General features: G+C 56.0%; 1 protein-coding gene across 2 annotated transcripts in view; it reads right to left on the bottom strand.

Annotated features, from left to right (window-relative positions):
* Positions 1-20,065, bottom strand: part of ADCYAP1R1 (ADCYAP receptor type I) — a 52,678-nt gene that overhangs the window by 22,829 nt on the left and 9,784 nt on the right. For both annotated transcript variants that reach the window (XM_027102264.1, XM_027102263.1), the window contains exons 2-6: positions 18,203-18,341; positions 16,593-16,698; positions 5,737-5,844; positions 3,713-3,733; positions 2,432-2,473 (exon numbers count right to left, since the gene is read on the bottom strand). In XM_027102264.1, coding sequence (XP_026958065.1) covers positions 2,432-2,473; positions 3,713-3,733; positions 5,737-5,844; positions 16,593-16,698; positions 18,203-18,253 — 328 coding nt within the window. In that variant the 5' untranslated portion in view covers positions 18,254-18,341. The remainder of the gene's footprint in view (positions 1-2,431; positions 2,474-3,712; positions 3,734-5,736; positions 5,845-16,592; positions 16,699-18,202; positions 18,342-20,065) is intronic.

Raw genomic sequence — 20,065 nt, forward strand, 5'->3', positions numbered from 1 at the left:
ATCCACATGCCCGTCTGAGAAGCATGGCAGCTGAAGGTTCATGAGATCCTCCACTGTCCAAGGGAAAGTAGTCATTGCTTTTACCCTTATACAAAGGACCAGGAGGGTAGGAGGACAAGGTGCAAGCTGATCTCTAAACAAGGGGTGAGGGGACTGAGCCAGAACGAATCCAGCCTCCTTCCGCCTAGGGAAAGGCCTGAGCCCCTGCCCTAGGCCCTGGGTCGGCACTTGCCAAACTTCGGCGAGCAGAAGAATGACCTGGGATCACAAATGCAGATTCCAGGCCCGAAGATTCTGGCCCAGGAGTCACCTCAGATGGTGGTGCAGCAGGAGTTCTCGTCATACCTGGAGCTCTAGGTGATGCCTTTACCGGGAGCTCTGGGCCTTCCAGCAGCTGCAATATCCCGTGTCGAGGGGACACGTGGCTTGCTTAATTAACAAGGACCAGACCTCCACTGACCTAGCATCAGATCTTATTAAGATACACATTTAGGTTTAGAAAAAAAGAGACTTTGCCTTTTCAGGTTTAGAGGTCTGTTTCCTGTCACTAATACACTTTAATTTTCTTTTGCTCGAGTTTAAAGGCCATTTTGCAGGACACCAGAGTGGGCAGGAGTCATTGGCTGGCTGCAGAGTGGAGTCCAGTCCGGTTTTCACCCCGCCTGGGTGCCTTTTGGCCTTTAATGATTGCTCATTTCACCTTCCCCGCTCCTGATTGTCTAAAGGTGAACCATGGATGTCTGGGGGAGGGGAGAAGGCAGCAGCCACCCCCTGCCTCCAGCCCAGCCCCTGAGTGTGGCCCCAGGCTGACCCCCCTTCCCAGACTGGCTTCCTGGGAGTTTACCTGGTATGTTAGGACACCTGGGGTTGGCTCTTCCTTTCAGGATTCAGGGGCCAGAAAGCCGTATACAAGAGACATCTGCATAAAAGAGGCTCCAACACCCATGTTGTTGGAAGAATCCCCCCCCTGTGGCCAAGGCCACCTCTGGGGCACTCAGGAAGGGGGCAAGGGCAGAGGCCAAGAAAGGGGACCCCTACACTTTTCCAACCTCGTGTCCTGCTGGTTGAGTTGGAAGATCTAAGGCCAGTTCTTTTTTTTTGCGGTACGCAGGCCTCTGCTGTGGCCTCTCCCACTGCGGAGCACAGGCTCCGGACGCGCAGGCCCAGTGGCCATGGCTCACGGGCCCAGCCGCTCCACGGCACATGGGATCCTCCCGGACCGGGGCACGAACCCGTGTGCCCTGCATCGGCAGGCGGACTTCTCAACCACTGTGCCACCAGGGAAGCCCAAGGCCAGTTCTTTTTAGCCAGGAGTCAGAAACGTACTTCCTGGGACTCTGGGAAGCAGTGGAGGGTGGGCTCTCCTGCCATAAAGAGAGCTCTGCCCAGAGCGGGAAGACTGGTCTCCATCGCTGCTCAGATTCTGAGTCTTATGACCCAGGACAAAAAGGACATCTGGCAGGCCCAGGGAGAGAAGGGCTCACTTCTGTCCCACAGTTTGATGCCAAATGGTTCCTTCTTCCAGCAAATCTGTTTCAGGCTGCTACTGGCAACCTCTTTCCAAGTCCCTCTGAACGTTTCTTTCAGAAAGTCTGCACGTCCTAGGGGACCACGGCCTTGGCCAAGCCCTTCCCTCCCCTGGGTCTCCTCTCTGCTTTGCCCACATCGGGGTGGTGGGAAGAGGAAAGGGAAGTCGCTTTGAAAAACATTTTTGTAAAAAAGTATCCTGGAGATACAAGCCATTTCCTTTCTTTTATTTTCCTTCTTTCTTTTTTTATAATACAGCGTGGGCTCAGAAAAGTATAAACCTTTTTGTTCAGAACTCTTCCATGAATCTGCCACTCTACTGCTCTGATAGAAATCTCCGGAAGATGAAGTCCTCTCCGGATTGTCACCACCCTGCAGTGGCTGCACCTACTTCACTAGGCTGTTTTGCCCCAGCACCTCTGTAGGAGCACAGAATCTTAGGGCACGGGTTCTCAAAGTGGGTGCCCCCCCAGACCAGCCCATCAGCATCCCCTGGGAGACTGGCTAGAAATGCACATTCCCAGGCCCCGCCCAGGCCTGCTAAACCAGACTCTGGGAGTGAGGTCCAGGAATCTGCTTTAACAAGCCCATTAGGTGATTTTTAAAGTATGAGAAGCACTGTTCTACGTATGGGAGTTCAACGCTATCGGAGACCCCTTAAGGAGCTCTTTACTGAGATCTGTGCTTCCCTGAAATTGCATGCACCGTGTTCTGTCTGAGCACTTGCGTGCAAATTTCCATGGAGAAAATCCACAGCTTTATCAGAGAAGGAAAGCGAGCTGCCAAAGATCACACAGCCAGAGAGAGGCATAGACCGGCCTGGAAGGAGGGGTTCCCCAAGTTCACGGGTTAGCAGATGCCCTCCCTCCAGCCAGCCCATGGTGAACCCCAGCTCATCCCTTACCTGAGGGATCCAAGGAGTTACTGTCAGCAAATCCGAACTCTCCTGCAAAACAGGCGTGAGCATGAGTCGGGACACCCGGCCATCAGCTTGCCTGGGCTATCCACTGCTTACTCTGCACCGTGGAAGGCCAAGGCTGCCCCTGGCCTGAAGGATCAGGGCTGGGGGAAGGTGGGATCTTGGCCAAGAGGCTGCATCACACAGAGTAGCCACACACACCTGTCTGACTCACTGCACCTTCCAATGCCATCTCATTTGCTTTGTGTTTCTATGATGCTAATGGTGGCCCATGACTCAGTTCTCCGCACTGGACCACAGGGAGTGGAAATGGGACATTGTCGGGAGGATGGGAGGGCCTCTGGAGTGGGAGAGGACTGGAAGAGGGTAATTGGGCCTTTCCTCTTTTTTTGTGGGTGCTTGTTGTTTATCTATTTTATATAAAGTAGTGTGTATATGTTAATGCCAAACTCCTAATTTATCTCCGCCCCCGCCTCCGCTATATCCCCGTTGGTAACCATGTTTGTTTTCTATGTCTGTGAGTCTATTTCTGTTTTGTAAATAAGTTAATTAACTGGGTCTTTTCAAGAAAAGGGCAAAGAATAGCAATATGGGTCCTGGGCTTGCATTTTTTCTTTGGTGCTCAACCCTCAATCTCAGCCCACAAACCACTCCCATCAAAGGGAACCCAGAACTCCAAAGACTTCCTCCTCAGACATTTTTTCTCTTTCTCTCCTGACTCTTTATTCCCTCCTCCACCCATTCTTTAGGCTGAATCTCCTGTTAGCAGTGAACCCCAATTTCCCCTCTACTTCTCAAAATTCTGTTTTCAAGGTTCAGCTGACATGCCACCTCCTCCAGGAAGCCTCCCCTGACATCATCGTTATTCTGCCCGAATGCCACCTGGTTGGGTCTCTTCTACTCTGGAGCTTGCCATACATTCCAACTCCACATGCTGGCTCACTCACACAATCAGGCCTGTACGTGTACATATGCACGTGCCTATGCACACGGGTGGCCTTGTTTGCTAACCCCTCCACAGGGGAGTGGGTGTCAACTTCCCAAACAAGCTCATGAGCACCATGAGACCAGGAGCTCCATCTTCCATCTTCCTGTGTCTCCCCCACCTCCAGATGGCCAAGGAGGGAGGGGGTGGGGGGGAGGTGGGATGAACCCAGCCCCTGATGAGCCTCTCATTCCACCCCCACCCACTCCCAGCAGTCAGAGCCAGGCTCCTGCCGGATGGACAGATGATCAGCAGTCTGTCCTCTCCAAGGTTCCTCTTACCGATGGTTTCCGTCTCCCAGACTGAAACAGAGAGAGACAGACGGACAGACAGAAAGACAGAGAGAGAGAACACAGAGGTGAGCAAGGGGTCTAAAGTCAGGTCTGCTCTCTCTGGGCCCTGCTGACGATTTCCTCCTCTTTCCTACTCCCAGACTCTGGAGAGAGGCTCTGCTGGGGGCGCCAGAGGCATGAGAACTACAAGAAGGGGCTGGACCAGACACTGGAGACTTCTACGATTCCCTCGAGAACAGGACACAGTTAAAGAGAAATATCAGAGGCATGTGTAAGGAGGAGAGCGATCAACTTCCCGTCTCTCCAATAGCCCGCAGAGCAACAATTATTACAATGAGATTCAGCCCTGAGAACCAGGAAATAAAATGAAAAAACGCCACCTTCAGCTTTCTAAGTATTTAAGGCAAGTCTCACTAATCCAGCTCTGTGAATGGAGATGCTAAAAAGGCCTGCCTTAATGAACCATTAAGAAGCAGGGGTAAATAACACATTCATTGTGCAATTGCCAGAGGGAGGCACAGAGTCTGAAGGAAAGTTTATCTTAAGAAAATGTTATTTTACTGCTGATTCAGTTTACCTTTTTTTGTGGTTGAAAAGAAGTAATCCTGCCATGGTACCTGACCCACAGTAGCTGTTCTGTCAACTTTAAATAAACGACTGAACGAAAGGAGTACGTGAGCGGAGGAAGTGATTAAGTTGGTTTCTATAGGAATGAATTCGAAACTGGGCTGAATCAGCAGGCGGCCACCTCGCCTGACGTCCCACCATTCATACTGTGCCTCTTGCTTCAGTACTTCCCATCCTGCCCTGCGTCACACCCAGTCCCCTCGCTGTCAGGATGGAAGAGTTCAACTGCCACTCTCCTGCTGGGCTGGCTGGAGATTCTGGAGGTGGGAGGTTGGCTAACAGGCCCTGCTCCGGAGCGGAAGTTGGGGGGAGGCAAGGCAGGGGTGCGATGCAGCTAGACCCTGCCTCCTCTGGGCCTGGGCAGGGAGGCAGAGATGGGGCCCTGGCACCCCGATACAATGCCACTACCTCCCTCCGCCGCCTTTTGCAAAAAGAGAAGTCCAGGCACAGTCTAGGTTGCTGGACTTCCAGGTGTGAAAGACTTTGCCGCTGCCTCTCACACACACGTTAAGGACAGCGGCAGGCAGGATTCTGTAGTGAGGTGGAGCTTGGAGACTGTCCACTTCTGGAAGGACACTGGCTGAAGCCTTAGGCAGGTGAAGGACGAAGCTGAGACCCAGGTCTCAAGGGGCCCGAGCCTGGCCGCCCACACGTGTCTCAGACTCTCTAATCTCCTCAGGAGCCCCACCCTCCGTCCTCCTCAAACCAAGGCCCCAACCCAGGGCTCAGTGGTCCCCGGGTGGTTCTCAGTACATCACCGGCCTGGAGCCCGGCCCCACCATCTCTCCCCGCCCAGCCCAACTCAGCACCCCTTAGCTTGCCACCCTGCTTCCCGTGACACCCCGAGGGTTGGGGTAGAGGGCCAGTCTGGCTCCAGGCCTTTCCCAGTGTCAATGTGGACTCAGCCACCAACCTTCTTTAGGAGTCCACGAAGCCTCCACCAAAGACAGGAGCAGGCCTGGAGAGACCACCAGACTCCCCAGAACCCCTTCCCCTCAGACCCCTCCCCACGGAGAGGCGGTCACCCAGGCCTCTCTGTGCGAGTGATAACGGTGATAACATCAGCTGACACCACTGGCCATTAAGACATGTCCAGTCTCGCTAAGGGACTTCTCGCTAAGGAACCTGGAGTCCAAGCTCGAGAGCCCAGCCACGACGATGCACCTCCACGTGGACTTGCCACGTCTGAGGGGTGCTTCTGTGTCCCTGTGTGCACGAGGGTCCGTGGTTTCATCTCCCCATCAGCACGAGCTCTGAAATGGGAAGTATCTGCCTGCAGGGCGTCCTGTGTCCCTGGTGCTTGTCTCTCAGAAGAGCCTGAGGTCCGAACAAGGGGAGCAGGCTGGACCCAGAGTGGCCTGAAGAGGCCCCCGGGGGGGACCCACCTTGGTCTGGGTTGAAGATTCGGAAGAGCTCAGGGCAGCTGACGAGGACCATCTCACCCACGTGGGCAGGCTTCCAACATGTGATGTTGTCCCACATCCCAGGGCAGCCTGTGAGGAAGGGAACCACGGTGAGAGGGCAGCCAGACGCCCACATACACACACACACACATCACACGCACACATCACCCTGCGTGAGCTCTTCCATGTCCCCAGGCTCCACGTCGCGGTGGGGTCCCACTTCAGATCGACCCCCTCGGTGGGCCTTCCCTACCCCTCGGGGGAGGGGCAGGAACCGTCTGGCCCAAGGACAGTGCTCCACGCCCTCTCCCCCCAGTCGCCCAGCGCCTTTCAGGGCACACCTGCAGCAGGAAGATGACACGGAGCTGGGACCTGAAGAGGACCACAGATTGGCCAGATGGGGGTGGGGGGAGGAGGGGAGAGGCCTGCGAAGCCGAGGCCCCGAACTATGAAAGGGCTGGGAGCACGAGGAGCCAGGAAGCAGGGAGCACCTGAGGGGCCACTGCTGGCAAGGCACCCCCGCATCCGGCGAGCACCGAGGGCTGGAGAGGAGCAGGGACAAACTGAGAGCTACTCAGGAATCGCCAAGACGCACGACTCGCTGGATGCGAGCTTGTGGGAAAGGAGCAAGAGGCTGAGCTTGACGACCAGGTTTTCAGATCTGGGGGGCTCCGTGGACGCTCCGACCCCCGTGCCTGCTCTCCTTCCAGCCCTTGCCAGCCTCTCTGTGGGGTCCTCTGTACTCCCATCACCACCACCTCCCCTCCCCTTCATGCTTCACCCCTCGTCTGACTCCACCCCTCCTCTCCACGGAGAGGCCTCTTGCCCTTACAGACCTCTCCGCCCTTATGGAGTGGGCTCCACCCTGCCCACCCCGACTGCATGCAGGGGCTCGTGTCTGCCCTGCCCTCGGCCCCTTGCCCCACTGCCCTTAAACGAGACCACCGGGCCCAAGGACTTCAGGATAGAATTACACAGACAACCGCCAACCCTGACTCCTGCACAACACGGGGGCTACCTTCCATGGCCAGGGGCCTGCTGGATATCCCCACCTTGAAAGGCCCAAGACGATCCACACACAGCATGTCCAAGACTCAACTCAGCAGCTCCTACAAACTCTGATTTCCTGTCTCAGCCCCAGCTAGAGCCCTGGAGTCACTCTTGCTTTGTCTCCTCCTCCTTCGTGCTCACAGCCGACCGGTCACCAAGTCCTGCTGGTGTGACGTCTGGATATTTGTGGAATCCATGCCCTACCCTCCATCCTTGCACTCCCACCTAGCTCAGGGCTGACCACCCTTCACTGGGACCATGGCTACAGCCTCCCCAGTGGTCTCCTCACTCAACCGCACAGAGCTGTGACCGTGAGCTCTTCCAAAGGAAGATCTGGCTGGGTCACACAGCCGCCACCCCCAGTGAGCACCTTCCAGTGATCCTATCACCTCAGCTGTAACGTGGTTCCTAAGGCCTGGCCCTTGCTTCTCACTCTGGCACGTGGGGCGCGGGTGAGGCCCTGGGATGAGAGCTCACCCAGGGAAAGGACGTGATGTGAGAGGAGCCTGGAACCCCCCGTTTTCCAGGTGGGCAGAGATGTAATCATGACGGGGGGGGGCAAAGGCAGAGAAGGGAGGCAGCAGTGTGGCGTGTCTGACGGCAGAGTACAGACTTTCAGAAAAGGGACCACATCCTGCTGAGCGGTCTATAATAAGGGCTTTGGAGGGCTTCCCTGCCATGTAAGGGACAGCCAGCGCTCGTCCCCGCCCACAGGACTGCTAGGAGGACTAACGAGTTCATACATGTAAAGCTCGCAGAAGAACGGCGGGCTCACTCAATGCGTGCTCGCCATTGTTATTACCATTAATTTCATTATTTCAATTAGGGGTCCCTGGGGATCATTCCCCTAAGAGAGATGAAACACAGCCCTAGCAGGTGAGAAGAAAGGCCAGTGGAGGGCCACTGACAGACACACAGGAAGCCCGGGCAGGTGCCGGACAGGGATGGGGGCCCTGGGTGGGCCTCATGAGCTCACAGCCTCTCTGTTGGGGTCCATGACTGACTTTCAGGTCCTGTTTGGATCAGAAGGCACCCAAAGCTTCCAGGTGCAGAAAACCCTATCTCTCAGAACTCAGACCTGGCTACTTTAGAATTGACACCCAATCACATTAGCCTACAGCATCCTGCTCCCAGAATGACTGAGTTTGGGAGACAGAAGCATCAGAGAAAGCTCTGAGGACGACAAACCAAGATGACGAGGATGCTGGGGCCACACGAAGGGAGATGGTCCCAGGTCTGTTACTGACGATTCCTATCCACCCACCACAGCAGGGCTCCAACCTGCACGTGGCTGGTTATGACAACACATCCTTGAAAGAGACCTAACAGTACATCTTTGGCCGCCATGGCCCGTGTTGACCGTGGAATGGCCATGGAGCGTGGCCGTGTCTGGCCCATGCCCTGGGAACCCCAGTCAACAGATGTTCCCTAAATGTGGAACGTTAGGCCCTGGCACGGCCTAATGTGTTCCCTTGAGTTCTGTGAGCCGTTATAACAAATGATGGAGCCTGAAGAGGAGGCTATGGGAACTCCTTTTTTTTTTTTTTTTTTTTTTTGCGGTACACGGGCCTCTCACTGTTGTGGCCTCTCCCGATGCGGAGCACAGGCTCCGGGTGCGCAGGCTCAGTGGCCACGGCTCACAGGCCCAGTCGCTCCGCGGCAAGTGGGATCTTCCCGGACCAGGGCACGAACCCGTCTCCCCTGTGTCGGCAGGCGGACTCTCAACCACTGCGCCACCAGGGAAGCCCAAGGGAACTCCTGATTTGTAGCCAAGACAGACTGAAGTGTGGGTAACCTGGGGCCCCACGACTTGCAATTGGCATCTGAAATGGGGGAGCAGGCTCCTGAAGCTGACCCTTAACCTGCTGGGTCTGTGCTAACTCCAGGTCGTTAGTGTCAGATTTGAATTAAATTGTAGGGACATCCAGTGGGTATCCGTAGAAAACCGGAGAACTGCTTGGTATGGAAAAGCCACACATTTGGTGTCAGAAATGCCGTGAAACAGTTTTCCTTTATGGGACAATGTCCCCGACCCCAACGGGAGCTTTCAGCCATCCACACACCTCTCTGGCCTGCATCACTGGGGTCATAGGAGATGCAGGTCACCATCTCGGGGCTTTCCAGGATGCCTTTGCACATTTCTCCCGTAGGTATCACCTCCTGGCCTGACCCACAGAGGAAGAGAGGTGGGGTCTGTCTCCTCTCCTGTTCTGGATGGGGTCTGCTCTGGCCTCAGGAGCCTTGGAGCTGAATCCTCCCAGGAACGTTTTCCAGGGGGATGAGGATGGGATTTGGGCTCCTGAGAGTGCCTTGGGTTTTTCTAACTAAGGACAGCAACTCATTTTCCTTCCACGCCCACAACACACATCCAGTTTCTCTTTCCCCATCTGTTCCAGACTCCAGTCCCAACAAAGCTTAGTTCTGTTGAGGCTAGAAGATTTCAAGATGCCATTTCTCCCCCACTCCCCCTTCTCCTTTTACCTTTTCTGTGTCTTCTCTTTCCCCTTCCCTTCCCTCTTTTTCACTCATTTATTCAAGAAATATTAAGTGCCTATTACAAGTCAGACACCGGAGAGCAAAACTGGGCTGAATAAACCCCCCTGGTCTGTGCCCGCACGGGGCTTATAGCCTGTGGTCATGGGAATGAGTTTGGATTTAATACCAAATGCTGAGAAGACCTTGGATGGTGTATTCCTTTCCTGTTGCTGCTATAACAAAGCAAACCTGGTGGCTTAAAATGACACAATTTCTTATCTTACGGTTCTGGAGGTCAGAAGTCTCACTGGGCCAAAGTCAAGTTGTCAGCATTCCTTCTGGAGGCTCTAGAGGAGAATCTGTTTCCTTGTCTTTTCCAGATTCAGGAGGCCACCCACATCCCTTGACCTGCGGCCACTCTCTCCATCTTCCAAGCCAGTAGCATAGCATCCTCAAAGCTCTCTCCTCTGACCCTCCTGCTGCCTCCTGTCACCTATGAGGCCGCTTGTGACTACACTGGATCCACCTGAATAATCCAGGCCACTTGCTCCATCTTAACTTAATTATACCTGCCAAGTCCCTTTTGTCATGTAAGGCAACACATTCACAGGCTTTGGGGATTCGGACGTGGGCATTTTTTTTTTTTTTTTTTGCGGTACGTGGGCCTCTCACCGTCGTGGCCTCTCCCGTTGCGGAGCACAGGCTCCGGACGCGCAGGCCCAGCGGCCATGGCTTACGGGCCCAGCCGCTCCGCGGCATGTGGGATCTTCCCAGACCGGGGCACGAACCCATGTCCCCTGCATCGGCAGGCGGACTCTCAACCACTGCGCCACCAGGGAAGCCCATGGACGTGGGCACCTTTGGTGGGGGCATCATTCTGCCTCCCACAGATGGGTCTGAAGACGCAGAGTCACATGATCTGATTCAGCTGTGTGGGAAGGTAATATATTTCAAGAGCAGGAAAGCAAACATGGAGACATGTCTGTCAGGATATGGCAGCAGTCCAGAGGAGGGTGGTGGGGCTCGCTTAGGAGCCATGGCAGCCAAGGTAGAAAGGAGTTCTGCGTAGGAGAGTCTGGAGGCAGGACTGACAGGACTTGGTGACACACTGGCTGGACCCAGCCGGTGAGCGTGCCAGGGAGCGTTGGTGCTCATCCGTCTCACGTGACTGAGTGCTCACCCATGGGAAGAGGGGGGAAGTGATGAACAGGTCTCAAAAACATCCCTTGCAGACTCCATACCCTTTCTCTCTCTCTCTCCCCTCTCTGCAGCACCCCTGGAGGCCGCATATCGAGGGTGGCAGTGTTGCGAGATGCAAGGAGCCTGGATCTCTGAAGGACCGGGCAGAGTCGAACTCCACCTCCCACCTCTGCTGACCACGCTGGCTGGTGACGTGTGCAAGCAGGAAACGTTATGGTGCTAAGTCTCTGAGATGTTAAGGTTCATCTGTTACCTCAGCACGGTCTAGGCTACCGTGACTGATGCACTAAACGGGAGAGAGGGGCCAAGGATGACACCTGGGTTTGAGTGTCCAGATGGCTGGCCGGCTGAGCCACTCGCCACAGTGGGGAGGGCTGGATGAGAAGCAAGTGGTGGGGGGAATCGGCAAGCTGGAACTCAAGAGTGTCATCTGGGGTATGTTTAGTTTGAGATGATGTGAAGAGCCAAGTGAAGCCAGATTTCAGATAGGCAGTTAGACAAGTTTCTGGCGTTCAGCGGGGAAGTTGGAACTGGAGGAAGAGAACGGGAAGTAGGCGGCACAGGGATGCTCTGTAGGGCCGTGGACCCGGGTGACATGTCCAGCGAGAGGGCGTAGATTTGAGAAGAAAAAAAAGAGAAGAGGGCTTCCCTGGTGGCACAGTGGTTGAGAGTCCGCCTGCTGATGCAGGGACGTGGGTTCATGCCCTGGTCCGGGAAGATCCCACATGCCACGGAGCGGCTGGGCCCGTGAGCCATGGCCGCTGAGCCTGCGCGTCTGGAGCCTGTGCTCCGCAACAGGAGAGGCCACAGCAGTGAGAGGCCCGCGTATCGCAAAAGAAAAAAAAAAAAAAAAAAAGAGAAGAGACTAGGGCCTGGCCCCAAAAGAAGAGATGCCACCACTCAGAAGAGGAGCCGGTAAAGAAGACTCAGGAGGGGTGGCCAGAAATACAAGGAAAACCAGAAGACGTTGGTGACACAGCAGCAGGAAAGCCTGCTTCAAGGAGGAGGTGGTCAAGTGGATCAGACACGGCCGCGGGGTCGAGAAAGTTCCTGTCCTCTTCTACCCTGTACAGAGGAAATCAGAACCGGTCCTCTTCCCTGGGAGAACTCTCCACTCTGACACCCCAAGCCTTCCTTGGGCCCCAATTCCACACGAAGCCTGCCTGTGCCCTCCTGGCTCAGTCTGTCCCGCCGAAAGCCTCTATGGGACTTGATGGGAGGAATTCAGGCACCGGGGGATTCCCGCTCGGGGGGAGAATGCTGGGCACACTCTCCGGGGCTGCTCCCACTAAGATGCTGACACACAAAGCAGCCAAGGAGAGGCGGTGCCTTGTGACAGCAGGAGGGGAAAAGACCACTTGGGCAGGTTGAATGGAGAGAGAACGCAAGAGCCATTAGCCCCGACTGGAACAAAATAAGGAGCTAATCTCGGGTTGTCATGGTGATGATTCTGTCCAGTTCCACACAGTGTTCAAAACTCGTGAGACCAGGGGCGCCAAGGGGACTCAAACAAAGGCGCAGTCCTCTCTTTGAGAAGCTGCCTGAGGATGCCTGCGTATCGTTAGAACAAGCCCCTCATTTCGGCATGCGATTCACGGGTAAAAAATGATTCCATTTACTGAAATTTACTTTACAGCCAATGTTACTGATCCATGAAATGAAGAGCAGCTGTGAATTCCATGCTGGGGGAGTGGAGGAAGGACTGAAGATGCAGCCCTCCCCTCTGGAAGTCAGCGGTTCTCAAAGTGCAGACCCCAGAGCAGAGCGCCACTGGGAGCGTGCCAGAGACCCAGACACTCAGGCCCCGGCAAATCCACTGAGTCAGAAACTGGGGCTGGGCCCCGTATTCTGGGTTTTCACAAGACTTCCAGGAGGTTCTGATACAGGCTTAAGTCTGAGAACTACGGACCAAAGAGAAACAGGTTTGGACAGAAACAGAACCCTTTGTCAGATCTGGGGAGCGAGTTCCACAGAGGGCGGGTCCCTACAGGCCCCGCCCCCTCCCCACGCTGGGGTTCTGTTCGTTCTCAGAACAGCTGGGAGGCACAGACAAGAAGCTGGTCTTGCCCCGAGGATGGGGAGCCTGGGCCCAGCCTTGCAGTGGTTCCCCCGCCCTCCTCCAGGCCTCTCTTCCGGTGAGGGGGTGGAGCTGGGGGCCAGGGTACACACTCTGCACCCTGAACAGGCCTCAGAGGCTGGGTCAGAATAGCAATGAGCAGGCTTTCCTGTCTCTCCTCCAAGCCACTTCCCTCCGGCCCCTGCCGAGGCCGCGTCAGGCCTCCCTCTTCCATCTTCTCCAGAGTATGGGGCGTGGGACCCCCAAGGAGGACCACACCTGACCAGCCCACTTAGACGCAGGGAAGGCCTCCAGACTGATGCAAGCCCGCAGTCCCACAAAGAGGACGTGCTGGCAGGACTCACCCTGGACAGGCAGGTTGGCCGGGCTGAGCCGAGAGAACAGAAGTGGCCAGCCCAGCAGGCAGTGCCTGTGCCCTGTGTGGGTCTGGGGACGCTCCAGAGAGGAGGCGCAGGTTCCCACGCACAGGAGTCCTTTCTGCTTCTCTCTAGGCACAAGAGCACCGCAGCACAAGAGGGCCCTCCCTGGCTGGGACAGCAGACCTGGGTCCTGTCCCAGAGCTGGCTCTGGCCCTCGGTGTGACTTGGCCAGCGACGCCCAACTCTGGCCTCAGCCTCTCCGTGCGTCCCATGATACAGCCGGACTTGGTGCTGTCTCAAGGTCTGTTTAGCATTCAGGAGTTTGGAACGAGGGACAAAACCACTAAATATATCACCTCAACAACGGTCCCAATAAACATCTTTAAAACCCGCCAGGGACGCTGTGGGCAAAACCACCCAGTCAGAAAGCTTGCTTTCACTCTCCGCTATCTTACCTATATTTTCTACCCCCTTCAGCTGCCTGCTGAGCGCCGGTGCCCCTCCCTAGCATATCTCTGTCCCTCGGCTTCCATTCTGAAGGCCCCTGTATGCAATACGGTCCCACGTTCTCTTTGCGGTGAAGGTCCCAGGATCAGTGAGGGATATGGGTTTGAGGGGATGCAGGTGTCATCCTGGGAACCCCTCACCATCCCCCCAACCACACGTACATGCCACAGACACACCTCCCCTCTAACAGATCAGTGTCTTCATTCCAATGCACTCACTTTATGGGATTTAAAAGATCATGGGGACACACAAGTTTTATATATATATCTACAAGCATTGCTGTGAATACACACTCACAGTCACTGGAACAAGCTGACAGATTTTCTTTTTCAAGTGTGTTTCCGGGACATCGGCTGACCCCTGGCCAGCGTTCTGTGCATGGTGTATGTGCTTGGGACAGAAGGGGCAGGGGAGGTGCAGAGAAGGGGTACAGCAGGAGGGCTGGCCTCTCTCATGTCACCCCAAACACATACATTCACACCATAATGCTGATTCTCGCTTATAGTCAGATTGGACTCTTGGCTCCCAGCCAGGTTTGCCTGGACGCTGGGGGCTGCTCTCTGGCCCAAGTTGACATAAGCACCCTGGTAGAGGCTATTCTCTGGCCAACCCAGTGGCTCTCAACCTTGGATACACTTTAGAATCGTTGGGAGGCTTTTAACACGTACTCTCAACAAGTGGCCCCGTCCGAACGCCAATCACGCTGGTGTGGGGAGGGCCTGGCCGTCAGCATCTTTCAATTCTCCCAGAAGCTCGGCAGGCCCCACCCCTGGCTTTGCCCTCATTCCCCCTGGGCCGGACACCTAAGATCCCAGCTCGTCATGTGAGTTGAATAAGTGCACGAGAGCGTGAGGGGATAAGTGAGCAAATGAATGAGCAGGTGGATGGGTCAGTGAAATTCTTCCACAGGCTTGGGGTCCTTTGACCAGGTTCAGGTTTGGGGGTGACCTGACTTACAGGGCCCCCGAGGCAGGACTACGAGAGGAAGGTCCAGGCAGGGTCCTGGGCAAAGCTGGAGGCACGGCAGCTCAGGGGATGCCACCACTGCTGTCCCCTCCGACCTCCAACTCCAGCGGCAGCAGACGTGCAACACACAGATACCTGCTCCCGGGCCCTCAGCCACACGTCCCTCTAGCCCATCCCCACCGACTCCAATTCAGGGTTCCAGACCTAGGGGGGGGGCTCACTCCCTTCCCCCACCCGCCTCTTGCTGCTGTGGTTCCCGCAGCCCAGAACATCCATCCCTCAGCTCTCACCTGCCATTAAGTGCCTACTCCTCCCTAGGGCCTAACTCAGGTGTTCTTAGCTAGTTTCTCGTCAGAATCGCCTGGGGAGCCTCTAAAAATCACGGTGACTCCAGTGGAGTGAGGCTCTGGCCTAACTGGTTTGGATTGTGTCCTGGGTACATTTTCCTCAAAGCTCCCTGGTGACTCTGACGTACAGCCAGGTCTGAGGACCAAGGACCTAATGTAAAGGCCACCTTCTCCATGAATCCTTCCCCACAGAGAATTCCTTTCATCGTCCTCTCCTGAGCATGCCTGGGGGTGGGAGCCCCTCCCGGCAGCACTGGTCTGCCCCTCCTGGGCTGGCATCCATCCTTCCATCTGCCTCACTCACACTCACACCTCTGCCTGGATGCCCCTGGGGGGAAGGCGGCGGGGTGGGGGGGGGGAGGTCTTGTCCTCTCCCTGCCCGGGGCTCCACAGGTGCAATTCACCTACATGCCTGCTGGCCCAGTCCCAGCCCCACATCCCACCTCGACCCATCCCTACGGAACGCTTCCTACTACTCGATCCCAAGTATACCTGAGAGCTGCGAAGCAGGAACAATGGCCCCGGGTTGGGAGGGAGGCACCTGGGTTCCAGGCCCACCTGAGCCTGCCACTCCCCCTTCCTATGGTTCTAAAGTCACTGCCCTCCAGGCTCCACATTCCCATCCCCTAGACAAGAGGCCTGGACAGGATATTCTTTGAGTCTCCCGCAACCGTGCACCCACCTAGGCCCCCTGCCTCAGGTTCCCTGGCTGGTGAGGCCTCAGATCCACTTTTGGCCTCAGTGAGAGCTGAGCAACAGCTCACCTGGAGGGAAAGGACAGCATGGCTGGGAGTCACTCCATTACCAGTTAATGCCTGCTGAGCTGACTGGCTGGGGAGCCCAGCCCAGCGGGACGATCACATTTAACTGGGCTGCTGACTAACCCCGCATTTAAACGGATGGTGCCCAGAAGAGCTCCCTGTAAATGGGGAGGAGCGGGGGGAAAGTGGGTCCCTCCAGGGTGGGTGGAGAACCCCACCCTCCAGTGACTGGTGAGTCCTCCAGCGATGCCCCCTACCCCCAAACCCCCAACTTCCCACACAGACCCTCTCCCTGGCCCTGCTGGAGTCAGGAAGCCGAGGGTGCCCTTGCTCTACGGGCCTCAGCGTCCCATCTGCACAGCAGGGGAGTCAGGAGGAAAGGGGTTACACAGGACCACTGGTTCTCAGCCAGGGCCATGCCACTCCCTTGGGACATCTAGAAAAGTGAGGCTTTGGGGACTGTCATTGAGATCAGGGGCAGTTAGGGGTATCTAATGGGACAGCTAAGGCCACTGCATGTCCTGCGGTGCGTGGTACCATCCAGCACAAGGAAGCAGCATCCGGCCCCCCAGGCTGGTAGCAGCCCCAGGAGAACGGAAGCACCAGATACGCACAGGACTGGGGCTCCTGCTGCCTTGTTCTCTCGCTTCTGACGGAGTGAGCCGAGGAGATGGAAATGACCCCACACCTCATGCTCTGGGGAGACCAGGTGCTCTCTAGCTCAGCCACCAGCAACAGCTGTGTCCCTTCCACCACCAGGCCCAGGCGGCCTGCTAACGAGCTCTCCGACAGCCGCTGCTCAGCCCAGACACCAGCTCTAACCCAGCTCCCATGGGAGTGAAGGTGGCCACGTCCAGTCACCCGGAATAGCCCCTTCCAGAGGGAGGCATCCAGGGCAGGCCATCCCCAAGGAGGGCAACCCCAGTGTCACTGCCTAGAGCAGATCCAGGGCTCCATCACCCCAAGGGGCTTTCTGAAGGATCCAGGGACCTGTACCCTCCACTATTTTCTATAAGTTGGCCAGAGGCTGGGACATCACTTCTAAGGCTGGCCTGGATGTGCCAGGGATGGTGGCCCTCCCCGCCACCCTCCTCACCTGGGGAGGAGTCATTCAAGCCCATCAGCTCGTTGGCCCTCTGGATCTTCTCCAGGCACATGGCTTGTCCCTTCTTGAAGATGCAGTCAGAGTGCATGGTGGTAGCCTGCAGGAGGCACAGGGGATACATGGTGAGAAGGAACAGGGAGGTTCACCAACAAGCCCTGCTACCTAAGCCTCCGGGGCAGTGGGAGAAGGGGAGTGACAGAAGCAGGAAGACGACAGTGACAGAGAGATTTCAGAGCCAGCGGGGACCCTGCCTCCACTTCGTCACAGGCGCCATGAGGACTCTTCCCCTTCACCAACTCAGTGTGGGACCTGGGCAGATCCCACCCGCTTCCTGGGTCTCAGTTTCCATGTCTTATAATAACATTAGCAAGTACACACAGAGCACCGTACTGAGTGCATTACTCTGTCATATGCACGCATATATATATCAAGAGTACTACAAAGCAGGCGCTATTTTTACCATTTCCCATTCCACAGATGGGAAACTTAAGCACAGAGACGTTACGAAACTTGCTCAGGGTCACACAGTGTAGTAGACTGTACAGCCAGGATTCAAACCCACGCAGTCCAGCTCCAGAGACCACGAGGCTACAAGTGCACTTTAGGGGAGCAAGCAGGAGGTGAGAAAGAGGAGGGGCTGAGAGAGCTCATCCTCTCTCTCCTCTGGGGGCCTGGGAGCTGCAGGTGAAGGACAGTGGCAGCATTCCGTGGGGCTTAGTAGCCACTCTCATCTACTCCTGCCCCATGTGACAAAGGAGGGAACTGAGGCTCAGAGAAGTTTAGAAACTCCTGCCCAAGGTCACACGGCTGGTTAGTGGCAGATACTGGATTTAAGTGTAGGACCAAGTAACTTCAAAGCCCACGGATGCTATCACGACAGCTGCATCCTAGTGTTGTCACTTCAACTCAGAACGCCAGGGCAGGGATGGTCCCATAAGGGGATGCTGGCGAGTGTGGAGGCAGACACAAGGCACCCCAAGCTGCCAGAGCAGTGCTCAGGGATCCAGTCTAGCTCAGACCGTTCACAGATGTGCACGGAAAGGGATGAGCTGGGCTGTGGCTCACACGGTAAGGCAGGGCAGAGGCAGGACTGGCATCCAGGGCTCTGAAGACAGCTGCATCCATGCTGGTCAGAATTCCCAGGTTGAGGGGCAGGGGCCAATGTCTGGGAACCCTGCACCCCATCTCTCTCACTCAGAGACATGAGCAGAGAGTAGCCTTCTGAGCCCTAACCTGCCAGAGATCAGTGAGCTGGGGACCAGGATCACAAGTGCCTTCTGCAGCCTTGACGAGGGCCCCTGCATACGGTTGAGCAGGTTGTGTACTGTACAACTCTAAAGGCTGCCGCATATGTTACTATCATAATAGATTTGTAAATTATGTAACAATTTCTGGTCAAATCGGTACAGGGTCTTGAGGAAGGGGCACCCTTTTTAGTTCACCCAAAAGTGCCAGATGGTCCAGGGGGTACTGGCAGTGATACCAGCCATGTGAATTGAGCTCGGCTGATAGCACACAAAAGACACAGGTTATCTGGGGTGGGAGCTCAGGTGAGCCTGGGGTTCTAGCTGGTCATGGAGGGGAGGGTCCTGGGCCCTTACCATAGGCAGCAGAAGGAGGGCAGCCAGGGAGGCCTGTATGACACTGGCCATGATGCTTCTCAGCCCAGAAGGAGGCTCAGGCCAGTGCTGCCCGCCTCTCACTCACAGCAGCTGCTGTTCAGCCCCAGGTATCTACAGGCTAGAAAGAAAGGAAAGGTATGAATCCTGCGGGTCCAGCGGCATAAGAGGGGCGGCGACAGCCCCCCACCCCTACCTGCAGCAAAGCCTCCAAGGGTAACCCCCCTCCATGCCTTTGTGCTGTTCTTTATTCTTCTATCCCACAAGCACCGGCCGAGGGCCTACTCACTACCAGGCACTGGTGGTACAGCAGGGAACACGCTGGCTCGGGCGCCTACGAGAATGGTCTGAATGGCTTTCTCCTCTGCAGCAGGTGACTGTGTCTCCAGATCTCCCTCCACAGGAAGAGAGTTTTAGCTGGCACACGCGTGCCCACCTGGAGAGGACATTTCCAGGTGCCTCTTGCTCTCAGGTGCGGGCATATGATGAATTTCCCACCTATGGAAGGTGGGTGACAGTGACATGTACCACCTATGCGCCACCTGTCCCTAAGGCATCACGTGCTCACCCCTGCTGCTCTTTCCCCCTCCCCGATGCCAGACCCAGGCTGGACAGAGCCGCCAGGACAACACCAAGAGGCGGGGAGCGACACACCGAGAGGAGCCGGGATGACTGAGTGCACCCACGGCGCTGAGCCACCCAGCCAGCCTGACGGCCCACCTAGCTACAGGCTGCTACGTGCCCTCCTCTCTAACTCACTCACTCATACAGGGCCGCTTTGTTCCAGCAGCCAAGCCCGGTCCCCAACAAACATAGCCTCCTTTCACCCTGCCGCAGCCCACTTGGCCTCCAGGATAAAGCCTTTACCAATGCAACAGACAAAAAGAGTGACTACTGAGAAGGATGTGCCTGGACCTCGAGGACCTTCCCCCCAGAGCTCCTGTGGCTCTGAGGCCCGAGTTGCTACTAAGGACCAGAAAGGGCACGGGCAGTCGAGTGAGGAGCCTGAGGGAGCCCCAGCACATGCCCAGAGGAAGAGTCCGGTCAGCTTCTAAAACTGATCATTAACACATATTCCCTGCAAGCCAGCAATTCTGCATCTGGGTGTCTATCCTAGAGAGAGATTTGTGCTTATACAGAAAGAAGCATATGAAAGGATATTCACTGCAACATCATTTAAAATAGCATCAACAGCAAAAAATGCGGCCGCCAACCATCCTTCGAGCAGGCACTGTTAACAGGCCCCTGCATAGCCATACAATGAAATACTATACAGTAATTAAAATGTTTTGTTACTATTATTATTAAAGAGATTGAGTAGGCCCATGTCAGGGCCACCACTAACCCACAGGTGGCTGGTTTAAGAGGCCCATGGGGGCTGCTTCCCAACCATGAGTCCTTACACACCCCCCATCAATGGGCAGAGCAGCCAGTACCCTGGGGCCCTTTGTGCCCCCAGTGGCTGCCTCCCACACCTCCCTCCCTCTCTCCTTGCCTCAACAAGCTCCCCTTGGCCTCTCCAAGCTCAATCTGGTGACAAACGAGCACCCGAAAAGGAGACAGAAAACCAGCCGCAGGAAGGTTCAAGGAAAAGGGGGTCCGTTTCATCTACCCACTGTTCTGCCTTTTTGGCGCCCACTTGGAAATACTGAGGGAGGCTTTGGTATCCCCAGGAGATGCTCTGAGAAGCCCAGGGTAGCCGTGGGGATGCTGGCCCAGCCTCTCCCCCAGGGGTCAGGAAGGCCTGGGCAGGCTGGGGAAGCACTGGCCTCAGCACCCCTGGGCACCCCAAGCACAGGCTTCAGCCTCTGTACCCACTCCCAGGACCTTCCATACACCTGGTGG

This window comes from Aethalodelphis obliquidens, unplaced genomic scaffold (genome assembly GCF_003676395.1).
Source record: "Aethalodelphis obliquidens isolate GAN/ISIS:26980383/991018 unplaced genomic scaffold, ASM367639v1 scaffold5, whole genome shotgun sequence".
Classification (NCBI taxonomy): domain Eukaryota; kingdom Metazoa; phylum Chordata; class Mammalia; order Artiodactyla; family Delphinidae; genus Aethalodelphis; species Aethalodelphis obliquidens.